Below are 17647 nucleotides of genomic sequence, written 5' to 3'. Positions count from 1 at the left end.
GTCCCTGTGACGTCACGTGGAGTGGCATCGCATAGGCGCCAATCTGGCCCTTTTCAAATGAGGATAAAAATGGAACATTGCCATTCGTCTAAACCGGTATTTCTAAAACGAAATAATTTGTATATTATAAATACAGTAATGGTGGGTAACGAATCGCAATCAAAGACTTTCGTTATCTTTAATGAAGGAAACTACCCTATTTTCATTTACTCCTTAGCAGAGTTTAGTTTCCCTCTTGAACTAACAGAAAATAGAGTCTATAGCTGATTAAATGAAATAATAAATAAATAAAACTTCTTTTTTGACCTAAAAGCTAAAGCTAAGCTCTATAGTTTATTAGCTTTGTCCACTAAAATTCCATGAATATTCAAGATCCACATAAATCGTTGATGTAACTTTTTATAAAACTTCCCAGGGTTCCCAAACCTTGCAACTTTGGAAAGAAAGTACTTTTCCAGCTACTCAAGTGTGTTGCGATAGACATTTTTCTGAAGGCAGTAATATTCTAACATGGAGACATCAAAATCTGCTGCCTGAGCATGTAGAACAATTGGTTTTTCCTGCATGAGAATTGAAAGAATCAAATATTACATGATACATATATGTATGCAATCTAAATCACCATTATACAAACATCTTTATTGAGGGTTCTTCTGAGCAGTTGAATACATATATTGACGACATATTACTAGAGGTCAATTCATTTCAACTGTGCTAATGGAACTGTTTAAGACACATTTATTTCATTCATTTCCTAATTTTGATAACGTTTCTCGTCTTATCTTTCCCTTTTTACATCAAGCTAAGCATTCAAAAAAATTAAAATTTGCGAAGGGATTGAAAAAAAATGAGAATAGGTTGGAGCATGCATTGCTGTTTTGCCTAGTTCAGGAGTTAACATACTTGATTCAACTCGATACTCACGAGTAGTTTTCAACTCAACTCGAGGTCAAAAAGTACTACTCGCACATCCCTAATAACTATCGATGAATTTCCTTCTCAAGACCCCAAGCAAAAATGAACACTTTTGGTCACTTAATTATAAAAATATTTGATAATATACCTAGAAGTATCAAGAGCAGTCATTTTGAGCCGAAAAATAAATATTCAGTGTATACCTATTGTTCTAATGATATACTTTTTCTCAGATCATAAATGCTTCAACATAACCACTCTGGATGAAAACCTAATGAAAATATTATTTACAGCAAAATCTGTGCACAACAAACCTACACATAGTGAAATTTTTACAAAATCCACCTTTAAACGAATTCACAGTACCAGTGTCAGGCCCTTCCCGTAAATAAAGCATGCATTCAGAGACCAAGGAGTAATACCTCCCACATGAAACCTCTATAATTAGAAAAAAATTATAAATGGCGGTAGGCCGAACCTCTACTTCATTCAACCATACTTCGTACTTGGTGTGTGGGTCGAAACTAAACTGCTCGAAGGTGAAGCATGTGGTCCTTGCAGTGCGAAACATATTTTGCGTTTCGTTTTGTCCCAGAGTTTTAGTTAAGTTTCGACCCTGAGTTTAGCTCCCTGGGTTTAAATCCATTTCGTTTCGTCATTAAATTTCGCTCTTGGCAACAAAACTGCTGAAATTTTACTGGTTTTGACTTATATTTATTTTCTATTGCCATCCCTGGTGGTAGGGAATTTATGATAAGTCAGTGTGTGAGTCAGTGACACAAACAGCTTTATATGTTATCGACATGCTTTACTTGTAATTGCAGTTAGAATTTCCATTCCCTTCATTAAATTCACAAGAATCTACCGCAATAGTTGTGACTCAAGCTATTTATCTACTGTGTCATCTTCTATCATCTTATGGCAACTCAACTCACACCGCCCTTACAAGTCTCCATTTTCCCAGTCTAGTTGAATTTGAAAATTTGAATTTGAAATGACACAGTTTTGAACTCCATTTTAAGATAAGAAAGGGGGCAATTTAACATAAAATGGATAAATATCACTGAAACTTCTGCATAAAATTTTGGTAATTTATAAGCCTTCTTCACTTGCTCTCAATTATCAGTAGCCGTGTAGGTAGTATAGGTGTTGAAGAGGGTAGTTGGGGTAAGGAATGGCTTATACTGAACCCCACTTGTGAAAATCATTGAAATCTGAACTTCACCAATAAGGTTTCTTCAAAACACCAAAGGTGAAAGTTTTCCCCTCCACGAAATCCTGAATGAGGAAGAGGATGCATTGTCGAGGACACTAACAAAAAATCTACATAGTAGAGATACATATACACTACAAATGTATTTCACCACAAATGGCCTCTACCAAGTCAACATAATATGGCAAAAAGTCCACAACCATTGCTAAAAGACTAACACAACATATCTAAGTAGAACATATCAATCACATAATGTGTTTATTTATTGATGAAACTCTGCATCCGCCCATGAAGTATACACACATTCATAAGCTTGAATTGGGTGAGGAGGATTGTATCACAACAACTAGTGACATTGGAGCAATTATGGCATAAAACTGCGCGCAAGGAGCATATGGTTGTGATTTGTCACTAGTGACAGATAGTCAACATTATCCTCTTAACATCTCATCTCATTTTGATATAACTTATTGATTTTCCTCATCATAAAAATTGCAGACCCCCAACTACACAGGTTACTACCACAGCACCCGAAATCAGGCTATATCCCAAATCCAGCATCACCCAGTCCCTGATGGTGCCACATTTGGGGTGCTCGACAGTACCAGACAAAATGACTGCTGCTGGCAATTTAAGGTATGAAAAAAGACGGTGGTTCTTGGGATAAGAGGAAATTCAAACCAAAATTTAATTATTAACCACTTTATAGGAAAAATTGTTTCATTTAAGCAATTGGAATAAACCCACATTTATTTTTAATGATTCCTCAGAAGCATGGTCAACTATGACATAAGACAACAAGATGAAAACAAATGCAGGGATAAGTGCATAGTGATAAATAGAAGCACAGTACTCTGAAATGAACAAATGAATACAACAAGGCCATAAAATAAAAATAACATGTTATCTCGTAAGAACTCAAAAGCAGCTTAGGTTCCACAAAAAAAATCTTTCACAAAGCATATCCCATTTCTATTACTGTTAAAAATACATTTTTTCTCAGATTTTCCAAACAAATATGAGAATGTTGAAAAGATCATAATTAAAAAAAAACACAAATATATTTTAATCCTTTCGAGATGGTGGAGTTCTCGCCTTAGCATGACTATTACACTGACTGTGAGCCCCAAGAGACTCTTCCGTCTCCTCTGTACGGAGCATTTTTGCACAACATTCGTTAGGAAGGGCCTCGCTGATAATCATGCAGTCTCAGCACCAACCTTTTTTGAACCCTTCCTAGCGGGGACTGTGCCTTCTCACGTACTCCGAGGCCAGTTGAGCTTCCTACTTTCGGGATTTATAAACCTACCAGCACAATTGGCTATGAATAAGCTGTATGGATAACTGTTGCTTGAATGAAAATTGCAGACATTGAATTGAATTCGTTTTATTCTGAGAATTATCAAATTTTGAACAATGTCAATATTAATGCATTTAATGCAGCAACAATTTCCATATTGATGTTTATACTGACACTGCTTTACCATACAGATATAAGTTAATATTTATTGTAGAATTTTGTTTAGAAATTGTAAATGCTGCTCAAAAGACCAAGAATTCAATTCTTAGTTTATATTTTCTGAGGAAGGAACAAATATTTATTTCAAAAACTGACTGAATGAACAATTGAATGACCACGGTCCCCTACCACAAAGGGGGGTAATATAAGACGAGGGGTCCCAGTACCTGCTCCCGGATTTCAAGGGTACGGCGTGAGTCCCGCTTTGATGGGTCCCGAAACTAAGAATTTGCAAACCTGTGACTGTCATAAAAGGGAGAGAGCAAAGTATGTATATTTTCGGCACTCGATCACCTGTGTGGAAAAATCTTCTGACAAAACTTTGCGGATTTCGTCTCATGGGCCAACAAACGTCCTCCTGCATACTTTCATTATTAGTAGGGAAAGGGCTATGACACAATACCACTATTCTAATGGAATAGATATCAAACCCAAGGTGTTCAGAAAAAAATTTAAATACTAAATTGATAATAATAATGTAGATATATTGCCACAGTTTTTATTGCAGGGAAAATTAGTTTTGATGGCAGTTGAATGTTTCCCTTCAGTACTACCAAACATGACAGAAAACCTAGACGGAGATGTATAGTTCTTTTACACATTAAATGAACTAAAATATATGCAATTAAGTTAACTCTAACAATAAAATTAAAGAAATACACATAAATTAACATGTTCACAAACATCATACTGCATCTTTTATGAAAGTGTGTCATAATCATTCCTCATCAACCTGGAGAACTAGTATTGCAGAGAGCATTAGTTTTAACCTAACCCCAAAATTATGACCACAGTTCATTCCAAATACCTTTGCAACTGAGAGGCAGGCCCAAGTTTTCAGGGGTGAGGGGGGTTGAGGGCAGAGTGCACATGACTTCTTGTAAACCAACCAAGATGCAATAGGAGCCTAGCCTCTGGGATATTCAGTCGCTTTCAGGCCCCCGTAATGTACCCTTTGTTAGTAAGTTAGCTTTGTAACCAAGTGGGATGAAGGTTTTTAAGGCAGTCTTTCGTTTCAATTCACTGACATAGTCTTTTCAGAAAATAAGGCAATGCCTGCCTCTCTCTCTCTCCCCATCCCACATCCATAGTGTTGCTAATAGCACCTCCTGTCGTGACACCACTCGAAACACTCCGAGTCTGCACAAATGGGCTCATCGCAAAGATATTTGAAAAGGATCATAGGAGTAGTGATATGACCACTTAACCTTCAACAAAAATTCAAAAATGTTTAATGTAAGATGCAGTTTAGATAATAAGTTTTGTCGCCGAAAATGTAGTCGTATATTTGAAAGAATAGAAGAAGCATGAAAAGATTGACGATAATTCTAATTTCGAAAGTAACATTTGAATGAAGTGCTTACAATATAGATGCAATCAATAACTTTCAAGAAACCACAGCTCCTCTCCGGTGAAGATGAGCAAAATCTTGCCATATGAAAAGAATTTCAATACTTATTCAACCAGAAAAAAAATTCCACCAACTGTAGCAAATGTCTTCACAGTGATACTCTCAACTGTAACTTTGCCCACATTGCTTTATGGGCAGATATTTCAACAATTTTAAATTAATGGGCGACAAAATTAAGGTAATTTCATTTAAGAAATATAAGTATAACATCTATGAACCTAGACATACTACATTATATCTATTGTATCAAAACTTATCATAATCAAGATACAGTAAAACCTCTACCTTACAAATTCCCGCTAATCGAACTTCATTGAACGAACAAATACTATTGGTCCCGCCAAACACCTATGTAAAAGCAGTAGTAATAAATCTCAATGAACTCTACTTTTGCAAAAAGTCCTGATCAAGGAAATGGCATTATCGAGTGAAATTCACCTCTCAATAACTAATTTTTCCCGTTCATTTTTTATTTTGATACGAATAATGTAGTACCTGCAGCATAGTAGGGCCAATCAGACTTCCACTCAATAAGCCAATGAGAATCATCTTTATTAATTGCTAACAAAACCTTCACTTTGGCATGTTGTATTTTGCAAAGATTTTATTAAGCTACATTTTCTCGTTCTCTCATATAGTGTGCAAATGTAAATGAATACTGCATTATTAAAAGCTTTTCCTCACTAACTTTGTTGCACGATAATGACTAAGTTGGCTGAATAAAAGCTCACTTTTAATTAGCTTCGTGCATTAGAAATACTCTTCTATGTATCCAGCAAAGCAAATATTCAAATGATGATATTCTCATGTCATTTTTTGAGATATGAGAGTCTGCATGCGTGAAAGATTGAGTTTATGTTCGTGTGAATGTATCTAAGAATACAGTGATTTACTGGTATTTTTTGTGTGTAATTTGCTCGTAATCCTCGACACCCCTCCTAGTGTATTAACTGTGGCAGTGAAACCACCAGATTCATCAATCAACGTAATATACCGTATTTGCACGAATCTAAGACGAACACGATTCTAAGACGAACACGATTCTAAGACGACCCCCCTTTTTTGGAACTCCACTAGGGGAAAAAATGTTTTCCTAATAACGATACGAATAAATGATGAATGGGGGAAAACGATCAATGCGGTGATGATTGTTTAGGTCCCCTATGTCCCAGGAAACTAAGGATTTTGGCGAGTAATTATGATATTCATTAAAGGATTCAAACAAGATTTTAGCGAATAACAGGAATACAAGTACTTTATCGAGACACTTAGGTCATATTGCTGATTCGACTAATATCTCTTTCAAATATCCCAAAAAAACACGCCCTCTCGCTAAAAAATGTTTCTGCACTCGGCATTTACGCTATTATAGCTTTCTGTCCGATGTAAAAATTCCTATCCATCAAACGACATTTCCAGTACACATTTATGAGAGCAATGTGTATTTTGTGCCTAACACAACCGCTTTCGCCGGTGCAGTGATTGGTTGTGAGATGGGTCAAAAAGGCCAAAAAGTAGTCTATTATTAGAATAGTACCTCTCTAATATATATATTTTTAATATAATTGAGGCAGTGTGGAAAGCGTGAACAATGTTGCGTTAATAGTCAGCGGCACGTCCACCTGGATTCTCGGCTTCATCTCTCTTCTTGTTTTCACCAGGTAGCTTGCTCTACCCCACCACTACCGTCATGTGCTAGCGGACAACCCAAGGCATTCTGCAATATTCACGAGCTTCTAGCCCGGATTCTTTTCTTCAAGTTCATTTATTTTCAGTCCATCTCTGAAAGTTCTCAATAGTTTCTTAGGAGGGGCCATGGTCCGAAGACGAATAAAATTAAACTAGTGAAAATGAAATCTGACTTTATTAAACTCACGCGGAAAACACTCGGTGGTTTGAAGTCAAGCCACCCTGGAAAGTAGGGTACCACTCGTACGAGGTGAAGTTCCGAACAGATGCTATCGCGTATAGCGTATGCAGAGCATACTGCAGAGAGTGAAGCAAGACCATATGACTGCGCCATGAAATATTTTGTCGTAAAGATACCCATTCTTTTCTAATTAGTGTAGCGCCAGAAGGTCAAATGAATTCGAATTGCTAGCAGGGAGATACCAAATATCCTGAGAAAATATCCCTTCATCTGTGACTGTGACAAAAGAGATATATAGCATAACTTATAAATTGTAACTTGATATACTTCTTCGGAAAAAAATACCGCATCAACTTCCGAGAAGCTCAGCTGCGAGGATATCGAGTTTTGCCAGAATGCTAAGTCTCCGTCGTATTTTGACATTTATTTCCTGGCGTAAAATGCTTAAATGAAGTCAGAGTAAGTCTCGTTTGGTCTTATTCTTTTTTAAATTACACGCACATTACTAATATTTCAATCCAATAAAGGTGTAATATCAATTGCCGAAAGTCATTGTTAGACACCTTATGGGTTAATAGATGACTCATGCAGCAGTTGACCTCCAGAAATGGGGAACTTCGAAGCAGGTAGGCAGAAAAAGGTCAGTGGGGGAGAGAAAGAGGGAAGGGTGAAACACGATTCTATTATTCTCCTGTAACTTGATATTTTGTTTCAAAGATAAGGTCTTCGTACTACAATCCCTGCAAGAGCTGGGACCTTTTGTTTGATTTTGGAGAAGAGGAAAGCGTCAGAGTGGGAGGAGAGTGCTAAATGGAGGGGGATAACGGATCTTGGGAAATGCGCTAATGTTACTTTCCCACAGCACTGAGCTTCTCCCTATGGTAGTTCCATCTCCTGGGGAAGATTCAAACTGTATGCCTGTTGTTATTAGCCATAAATGACACGTAGTCATTTAGTCTCATTTTCGTCAAATGATGGATGTGGGAATAATTTTTCGTCAGGACCTTGATCTTCAAACGATCAATAAGGAAAAACGATACTTCGAGGAACGATAGATGCGGGAAAAGATTACATTGTCTATACGGAACTTTATTTGGGACTAGAAACGGCGAATGATGAACGCAGGAAAACGATCAATGCTGGAACGATAGTTCGGGGTTCCACTGATTAACTTTTCTTTTTAAAACGGCTGTGTAATGACTTCTCTGCCATCGTGATACTCTGAAAGGCAAAGGTGAATCACAACTTAATCGATCTCTCTGATCAGAGGCACATCATGTTGCCTTCTTACTGTAGCTCTGAGAAAAATGAAACGACTTTGTAGTAGTTTATTCCACGACGGCATTGAGGCTTTAACGTTACAATTTAGGTAAATTGTAACCAATCACGCGAAAATTTTGTGAGCTAATCGAGCTTTCACTTGAATGAAGCCGAACCCAGGGTAAAGCAGGCAATCTCGCAAAAATGGCGTAAGTGCACCCGGCGACTGATTGGCATGCACCGAATCTTTGCCTGCTGCCCAAATATGGAAATTTTTTTTTTACTTAAATGCAAAATTAAATAAGCTAAATAACTGTTAAGCTATTTTTGACGTTGATTTTTCGTTGTATAGCTATCAGGTGGCAAACTCAGGTATCCATAATTTTTTTCCGAAGTAAATTATGCAACCCAATTGACGTGGAGAATTTTGCATCCGATTGTAAGGCGAACCCTCTTTTCCACAGGAGTTAGGAGGGAAAAAAACCTTGTCTTAGATTCGTGCAAATACGGTATAACAGGCAGAAGATATGGAGAGATATATACACGGAGAGATAATACATTGCTATGCTAATGAAATAGGAAGTGGGCATAATTCGCACTATAACTTTTGAATTTGTACCACTATTCTAGTCTACAAAGCTGTATTCTGCCAGAACTGGAATTGGTTGGAAAAATGTTTTCCTATTTAAAAGCAAGTTCCCAAAATACAATAGAAAAGTTCATTATCGAACAAGCAATCACTTTGAAAATATAAAATTTTGAGAGTATTTTCTAGACTTAAGATTATCTCAAGGTTACGATTCTGAATAAATCCGTTAGAAATAAATACCTTATCTTTGGACTTGAATGCCTGAAGAACTGCAAAAATTTTGGGATTAAAACATTAAGAGGACGATTCAATGTGTCATTCTCCAGTTCTTCTGCTGAGTCCTCACAAATCTTCTGGAGAGCACCAAATGATCCCTGTAAACAAGAAAAATCACTTTCAAATACTATCACAGACATAAAAAACCTATTCATAGCTTATCTTACAGCTGAAAATGAATGTGATAATTATCTGTAGCAACTGATGTAAAATTATGTCCACACACCTGCAGTGAAAAAACCTAAATACGGTATTTCTTCGAATATAGTATCCCTCTGAATGTAGTCCCCCCCCTAATTTTGAGGCTTCAGTTTCGCGAAAAGTTAAAAAAATGCATTTGAATATAGTCCCCCCATTTACTTTTACCACGCGCACTTTTGGAAAAAAGGGGGGGACTATATTCAGACATATATGGTATATAGTTCAATAACATGGCCTGAATTGTAACTCAACCCAATAATCTTCTAATATGGCAATAATTACTGACCACAAGTCCTAAAATAGTCTATTCCATAAAATAGACTGTCATTACGAAGTTCGTGGGATTTAAAATTTAAATATAACTTTAATGACAAACATTTCCCGCATAAGCATTTGTTTTGTCTCTTCAAAATATCTCTAGACCACTTTGGGAAGTGCTATCCTCTGGAAACTCTTGGCATTCATGAAAAACAAATATATTAAAGTCAGTCATCTGGAGGGTGCGTTTGGTGCATTTTTGGGACACAATTTAGGTGAAACAACTTCTTGCAACTGCTGCATTCAATTCCTACCTTCTTATGCCCCACAGTGCGGGTACACATACCATTGGTAAATTCATTCCACTGACAGGTATGAGTTCAGCTTTTCTTCCAATGCCAGTGAACTATGTGATTCAATGGCGAAAGACTTAAGACAATGGGGATTTTATTGAATACTTTTGAATAATTCACTATGCTCTTCCTCAACCATCAAAGAAAAATCATCTTATGGAAGTGGATTCATCTTACAAACTGAAATATTCACACTGACTTTGGATGAATGCTTTCCTAAGCACTAATAATAATCTATGGCGTTAGCATTCCATGGATATAGACCTAATACCCTGAAACCATTCTTAACTGTTTTTGATACGTCAATGTTGTTCAATATGGCTGAAAGAATGGGAACAAAATCCTCTTTTTTGTCGGCATTAGGGTTTTTGGTCTATTCGAGAACGGCATCCTTCCACTTAGTCTTAATCGGCCTAAAGGCAGCCACATCAGCGGGTTGCAATATTTTTGTGGAATTTGAGTACAGAGCAATTGGAATAATTTGAAATTATTTGTGTAGCGAACTTATGTAGTATAGCAAATGGGTTTTGTGGCCATCCTCAAACAACACTACTAGTAATGAGATTTTATTTCCCAAAAGATAAGGATGAACACACCTAACACTTCGGACCTCATCCACCATGTCACTGACCTTCCAACCTCATCCATTGACCTTCCGATCCTCATCCAACATTTTCACTGTGCCCTATCCCCCATTTTTTAGGAACCTTTTGGACTATTTTATTTGGAATCCTCTGTAGAATGGATGTAGGATGATTAAATGTGTCCCTCTCCAGTTCTTCTGCTGAGTCCAACACAATGACTAATTTAGGCGATTGTTTTGATGATTCGATATGGCCAGCACCAAACTGTTCAGTAATGTATTCAAGCTCAAGCAATGACTGAGCTGCTGATCAGATTGACACACATTACAAACAGAAAAATTAAATTCAGCCAGAAAAGAATACATCAACAGATTGAGTCTTCTGCCACTTATCATACAAATACATACTCAGTCATTGCACTACATTTTGCTTCTGTACAGACTTGACCACTACATTAGAGCCAGGGCAAACGATTCATCCGGCTTCAGCTCACTTGCTATAAAACATCCGCCACAATATCACAGCAAATAATGCCACTGCATGTTAAAATTCAGTTTGATTTAGTGGCACATGAAGACACGTTCGTTCCCTTGCATGACTAAGCAAAGCTCATAATAAAACATTGTTGGAATCAGTAAGTGAGTTGGCCTAATAGTAAAGGAGAGGACCACGATTTCAATCCGAATTCGGTGGTTCGAACCTCTTTGAAATAATTTGTTTTTGGGTACATACTATGGCAGTAACATATTATTCTTATCCACTTCAATGCATATAAACTTAATTTAACACTGCTGTCATTATAAAATTTTGAATGGCGTGAATTCATTTCTTGTTTTTACCGAAATCTCAATGCATGAATAAAATGGAAAATATTTCAGTCGGCTATTCTTCTCCATCAAGTCCTTTTCAATACTACCCAAATGTTCTATCGTTTTCAATATTGTGTAGACACGAGACCCGCTTAACAGATGAAAATGGTCACTGAAAACTTGGGAAGGTTGGTGAATGAAGCCACATGAATCCTTATCCTTCGTGGCACCAGGACCTAATGAGGACGGACGCAGATGCAGCTAAGCTATCAAACCTGGAGTCAAACTCCAGCAGGGCTATCCTGCTAAACGGGGCCATACGTATGGCCGTCCGTAAGTTTCTTATGGCCTGACCCAAAATTACGGCCATTACCAATTCCACTCTGGAAGAGCCATATCATATAGCCAGACCAAAAGTCTTAACGCCCTTTCTGCAGGCGAGTATGAGAATTATAATTGGTACTATATGTTGGGTTCACTTTTTTTTAACAATAGTTATATTTTGAGAAGAAAGTTAAGTCAACGTGAATAAAAAATTAATTCCATGTTCCTTAACCGAAATGGACTCTTATTAGAGGATAAATTTGGATTTTCTTTAAACTCTGATCTGGCAGCAGATGCTGAAGATCTTTAAAAAAAAGTGAAGAACGCAAATCATGGAGGAGAAGAAGCAGAAGAAATTTGTACATGATTTGTACTGTACAGTATTATAATATTCGTGAATTGTACATGTAATGGAGAGAGTTAGAACATGACATCCTATTGTAGTTCAAACCCCCTTCCCCTCCTTCCAATGGTGTAACTATTGTCTCATGGCTGCAATAATTTGCCCCCAGAGCCGCAGAAATGCATCCAATGCACGAAATCAAAAGATTTTCATTCATTTTATTATCAGAGGCTTATGTTTAGGTAGCTGTATAAAATTAAAAATGAGACTATCATTCTTTCCTTGATTTGTGGACAACATTTGTCCTTTACGCATTGACTTACTGAAGATTGCCTTACTGCCAAAAAAATGTTTTGCCCTATGTTTCTTAGATATCCTCCCTCATGAACTGTAATGCTACAAGAATCTTAAAATATAAAAGATTTAATAGCGGATATTTCAAGCTACCTACAGCTTTTCGAAATAAATAAGTAAGAAATCTGCTAGCAAATGTAGCACAGAAAACAAATAAAAAAGCCCGTTCCTCTGTTCAATTCAACAGAGCATCCATTTAAAAAGCATTTCTAACTTTTTAACTACAAGCAAACTTTTAGTTCATTCACTTTATATACTTAAAAAGTATACATCAACTTTTGTCACACGGAAATATTTAATGAAAATATAATCATCGTATGCGAACGGATTACCTACACGTATCCCGTATCCTCCTTATGAAATCGATGTCTTTCTCTAATATATCAAGCCAATGCCCAATGAATCCGTACGTGCTCCCCCACAATATTCATATATTTCTTGAAACAATCGCTACATAATCAATGGAACCTCGTAAATTTCTTTTATAACTCCTTACGTGAGCAATGTTATTTCGCACAGCCTGTGTTATGACCGCCTCCTAGGCAGGCCATAGTATTACGGCCTTGAGGCCATAGCTACCACTGGACTTATGGCCTTTCGCTCAGAGTAGAATCGCTCAAAGCCATACGTATGTCTCGAGGCCGTAGTTATGGTCGATTTCGACTTATGGCCCGGCCATACGATTAGTGGGATAACCCTGCAGGATCAAATGCCCCATTGAAATAACGATTAGCAGATGGAATGCACTGACGTAATTCATGTCCCTGAAGACGTTGGAACAAACAATCTGGATGAATCTTTGAATAGCTTAAAGCCACAGCTGCTGCCTCTTCCTAATTGTGTTCATTAGCTATGTTAAGGTATTTAAAAATCTGAAGAAAGGGATGATTATTGACTCATAGGGGATCATAGACATTCATCATATTCTTTGATGATTAGATGACCTTTTCCCCTAAAAAGGTTATTATCATTCCTCATCTAATAAGACAAAATCTACCAATAAGTGTAGATTCATCAATGATGGCAGCCCAAAATTTCAATGATTTACATCAAATGTAAGGAATGAAATCCAATGGCATTAAAAATGAGAAAAAGAAAGTTACACAGAAGAGATAAGAAACTGGATTCAGCAGATTTAGGAAGGGTGATTTCAAATGCAACAGGGAATTTAGAAGAGAAATCAAGCTGAAAATGACATTGTCTTAAAAATAAGAGGGTAGAAAAAAATTAAGAGCCGTGATACAGGATAAATTACGGTGATAAATATCATTTGGCAGAAAACCAGTTAATGATAATTAACCAAAGAAAAATTAGGCACACAAAACCAAAGTATAGATGCAATAAAATCGCGGTGGCAACACAAACTCCTCAGAAAGTCAAAGCGAAAAGAGCATTTTGCACTCACCTCACAGACATTGTAATCTTGGGAATCGAGCAAATTACATAAGGTCGGCAACAGTTCCGGCCATGTTGTTAATTCTCCCTTCGAGGCAATAGTTGTAATTAATATGCCAACTGTTGCTCTAATCAGGGGGGATGGATCACCAACTGCTGCAAGGCACTCACTTTTGATGAATTCCGTGACTTCTGGCATGAATTTATTGTAATGGGCTTTGACATTGTTTTTTAGTATGAGGCCACTCAAAGAACGGGTAGGCTCATCTGAAAGAAAACAAAAATCGAAGGGTAATCAAAAAATTTACTAGTGATAAGAAAATCAATCCTAGATTGTAACATAGAATTAACACAAATCTTTTTAGATGCTCTACGACCGAAATTTTATGAATTTAGTAATCGGTATTTTAAGTGGAAATCATATAGAATAAGCAGAGCTGTTCAGACTAATTTAACGCTGGTAAGTCAATTTCATGTTTCCCTCAATAATAAAGACTGCACTATTCATAAAATTCAACAGTTCGTAAGTGGCCCAATTACACACGAAAGATCGTTTCAAATGGTGTTCGGAATGACAGACAGTAATGCCTGAAAAACTATGCCAAATGGTATAATTACCTTCAGATGTTAACTTTGTGAGCACAAAGATTAAGTAATTGTTGAAATCTGGAAATGTATTAAGTTCTTCCAATTTCTACCACAAAATTAAGGATAGTAACAATGATGATTGGTAAATATCTAATCAGCAAGAGAAACTGATGTGCGCACACACATAGAGGTCAAACAATTAATTATTTTAATAGATAATCCGAATTAGTGACATAAACACAGTTATTGAATCAAAATACAAAGTATTAATAAGCAATCCAAGAAATCCAAGCACTAATATTACTAAGAAAATCCATTTCACGGGAAAATGATATGTCAGCGGCGGACACATCACGCAAGTAAAGCACAAACTGCATAAAATTGCAAATTATTGCAATCGTAATAAAGGATACTTGTTGTACTGCCCTTTGAGTAGCTGTATCCGGCGATTGAGACTCTTTAAGCAATTGCAATATTTGCCTAAGGCCTTCTTCTTGAGGTTGCCACGCCATGTTCATTATTGCCTATTCTATCTTTCCCTGGAGGAGGAAGCAGAGGAAGTGCATGCATAATACATTTTCTCGTCTCAGCGAGAAAAATTAGCTTTAGGATGAAATAAAATTTATTTTTATTTACTCTTTTAATTAAAACCAATTTTTTTAAGTCGAGGCCACAAATTATTCCAATTCTTTATCCATTAAGTCAACAATTTGACTTATGTTTTATGTCGATATCGGTTGAATCGGTCGATAAGGGTATGCGAGGGTAAGGTATTGTGGAATAGTGGAAAATTCGTTGAGGTTAATGTCTGTGGGAATTACGTAGGGTTGCTAGAGGAAAATGCTCCGAGTAATCATTCATTTTATGTGAACTACTTTGCCAGCCTGTCCAATGATAAGGTCTGGGTACGAGAAGCTGTACATATTTTAGAATGTAACTCGTCAGGCGGACAATTTTTCAGTTGTAATGGTTCATGGATGTTATGATTACCAGGCGTCTTCCTCCTTAAATCTCGGAGTGAAAATGCTCACTATCGAAGGACGGCCGTATCTTTATCTTATCGTAAACTTAGCGATTCTGTATGCGGTAAAAAAATAGAGGAGTCTCAGGGGTGGTTACCGGCGTAACCAGTAGTCGTTGAATAGATGGTAAATTGTTGTAAAAGAGCTATTGTCTGCTTGCAAATTCACGGTCTCCATCATTTCTATTGTGGTTAAGGTCGCCGGGAAATGCCTGGGAAAAGCTCAAGATCTTGAAATATCAAAGAAATGGAGTTGTTTGAGGGAAAAGTATTGTGGAAAAAACGAAGTAGCGCGCTGCAAGAAGTTGATGCTGTAGAAGCACTACGCGGCAAAAGTATAATTTTACTTTATTTTGGCCATTCAATATGTGAACGTGGCATGACTTTTCTTTCGTACCTTAAGGACTTGCAAAAAGTACGAATTGATTTCTGGGCGACGTCTGCTTTATGATTTTGGTATGGGGATAATAATTATAGTTAATTTATCTTTTTAGGCTGTGAAATTGCACAAATTTCCTGTAGATATAGTATACACTTCAACTGAGCGAGACCGTGAAAGTTTTAAAAAGCATTTTTTGGGTGACCATGGGGATTGGCTGTGTCTCCCCTGTGGGGACGAAATGCATTTGTAAGTTAAGAAATGGCTGTGTACTCTTGAAGAATTTCGTGTTTGTTTTTGTTGCATAAGCACTTCGATCTGGTATTCAGGTTGTTGGAGTACAGGTTCATGGTGGTATCGACCCCGAAAGTAGTTGTAATTGAAAAATCTGGCGTCCCAATTACTGTGAAAGGTTATCCAGAAATTTTCAGTAAGGGTATTAATGCCCTGAGATCGTGGATGCCTCCAGATATGCCATGAAAATGGATTAATGCATCTCATTTCTGAATTGATCATGAAAACCTAGTGGTGAAGAGGAGAAGTGCCATTACTGTGTTATGTCCAAGCATGTAAAATTTCTGATGAGTCTTGAAATTCTGGGCGTATTTATTATATTTTAAATTGTTTATAACCCATTTCAGTTTAACCAGACTCATCTGTTGAAATAACTTTTGAATTGAGAAGAATGAATTGATGTTTCCAAGAAAGTCATCTTGTTCACATTAGAATGCAGAGCTCCGGGCAAGACCTATACATATCTCTGGAATATCTGTCATTTTTGCTTCCGAAAACTACCGTTGACTTGAAACTTGTATGAGCCCTTTAATGTTTGCTCATTAAATCAGTTTTCCAGAGACAAAGTGCATCATTTTAACAAGAATGCTGGTCCTAAATTAACACTTTTGCTCTCTAAGGTCATTACTATTTCATATGGACAGGAAATGGTTTTAAATAGTCTGTACATTAATGGTAATTATACTTTTCCAGGTCAAAAAGGATGGGGTTCCTTGTATAATTTATACCTTACTAGCTGACCTGGCGAACTTCGTACCGCCTAATAACCAATGAACTTTTAGTTTCACCATTTAACAGTTTAGTCACACCATTTATAAATCAAGGGCGGCTGTATCGTTTTTAATCATGTTTGTTTTTTATAATAAAATAAGGATACAAATTCAATAAAGCTGTGTAAATGAGTAGCAAAATTGCTTGTCAGAAAAATATTTTCTTTATTGAATCTACTTAGGGTGGATCGGAGCACGTTTACGTAGATTTTTTTCAATGAATTTTCTTGCGTTTTAACTTAAGAAATTTTGGACATTGTGGTTTTATGAAGCAGTTAATGAAATAAAAATTATACGCATTCAGTTGTTGGGTATTTGTGCTATTAATCGTAAAAAAATTTTTTGATCTAAGTCTGTTGCGTAAACGTTGCGTTCACCAGGCAGGTTAACGCAACGCTAGACCGACGCTTGATTGATGCTCAAAATCGTGTAAGAAAAGCCCCTATGGAGCAGCATTCGTATGAAATGACTTTAGGCGCACCAGTTATAGTAACTGTGTTTGGAAAAAATACACTGCGTAAACGCACTACGGTGTACCCTACACATTGGGGTTTAATGTCTTGTGCTAAGCACCTCATAAACAACAGTTATTGTTTTGTTATCAGGTGCAAGATAAAGCAGATGAAGCTGAATAAAAATAGCGAAGCGAGGGAGGTTTTTGGGGGATAAACCCCCCCAAAAGCTCAGAGAATCTTTTTATAAAATATTTTGTTATTTATATTAGTGGGATGGATAAATAACAAACGAAACATATTAAACTATTCACACACCTACAAAACCCACCATTTTGAACCGTTAATCTTAAAAAATGTCTGGGGGATGGCCTCACACCTCTCGCTTACCTTGGCAGGTTTTCTATAACCTACAGACCTGCAAGTGTTAGCTGCGCCTACAACCCCCCTATCCTTAATTCCTAGTTGC

At 36.9% G+C, this 17647-nt stretch overlaps 2 protein-coding genes across 3 annotated transcripts in view; one reads left to right on the top strand and one right to left on the bottom strand.

Moving 5' to 3' along the window:
- LOC124157341 (transportin-1) overlaps positions 1 to 14805 on the bottom strand; it is a 61490-nt gene extending 46685 nt beyond the window's left edge. For both annotated transcript variants that reach the window (XM_046531984.1, XM_046531985.1), the window contains exons 1-4: positions 14676 to 14805; positions 14293 to 14368; positions 13685 to 13941; positions 9018 to 9151 (exon numbers count right to left, since the gene is read on the bottom strand). In XM_046531984.1, the coding sequence (XP_046387940.1) occupies positions 9018 to 9151; positions 13685 to 13941; positions 14293 to 14368; positions 14676 to 14780 (572 nt within the window). In that variant the 5' untranslated portion in view covers positions 14781 to 14805. The remainder of the gene's footprint in view (positions 1 to 9017; positions 9152 to 13684; positions 13942 to 14292; positions 14369 to 14675) is intronic.
- A 199-nt stretch (positions 14806 to 15004) lies between these two features.
- LOC124157340 (nucleoredoxin-like protein 2) lies at positions 15005 to 16514 on the top strand. Its single transcript, XM_046531983.1, has 3 exons — positions 15005 to 15698; positions 15778 to 15911; positions 15992 to 16514. Exons 1-3 carry the CDS (start codon positions 15531 to 15533, stop codon positions 16140 to 16142), a joined length of 453 nt encoding a protein of 150 aa, XP_046387939.1. The 5' UTR covers positions 15005 to 15530; the 3' UTR covers positions 16143 to 16514.
- The last annotated feature ends 1133 nt before the right edge of the window (positions 16515 to 17647 follow it).

The sequence above is a fragment of the Ischnura elegans genome, chromosome 4 (assembly GCF_921293095.1).
Source record: "Ischnura elegans chromosome 4, ioIscEleg1.1, whole genome shotgun sequence".
Classification (NCBI taxonomy): Eukaryota; Metazoa; Arthropoda; class Insecta; order Odonata; family Coenagrionidae; genus Ischnura; species Ischnura elegans.
The sequence above is the reverse complement of the archived record's forward strand: the minus strand, read 5'-3'. Positions and strand labels throughout refer to the sequence as shown.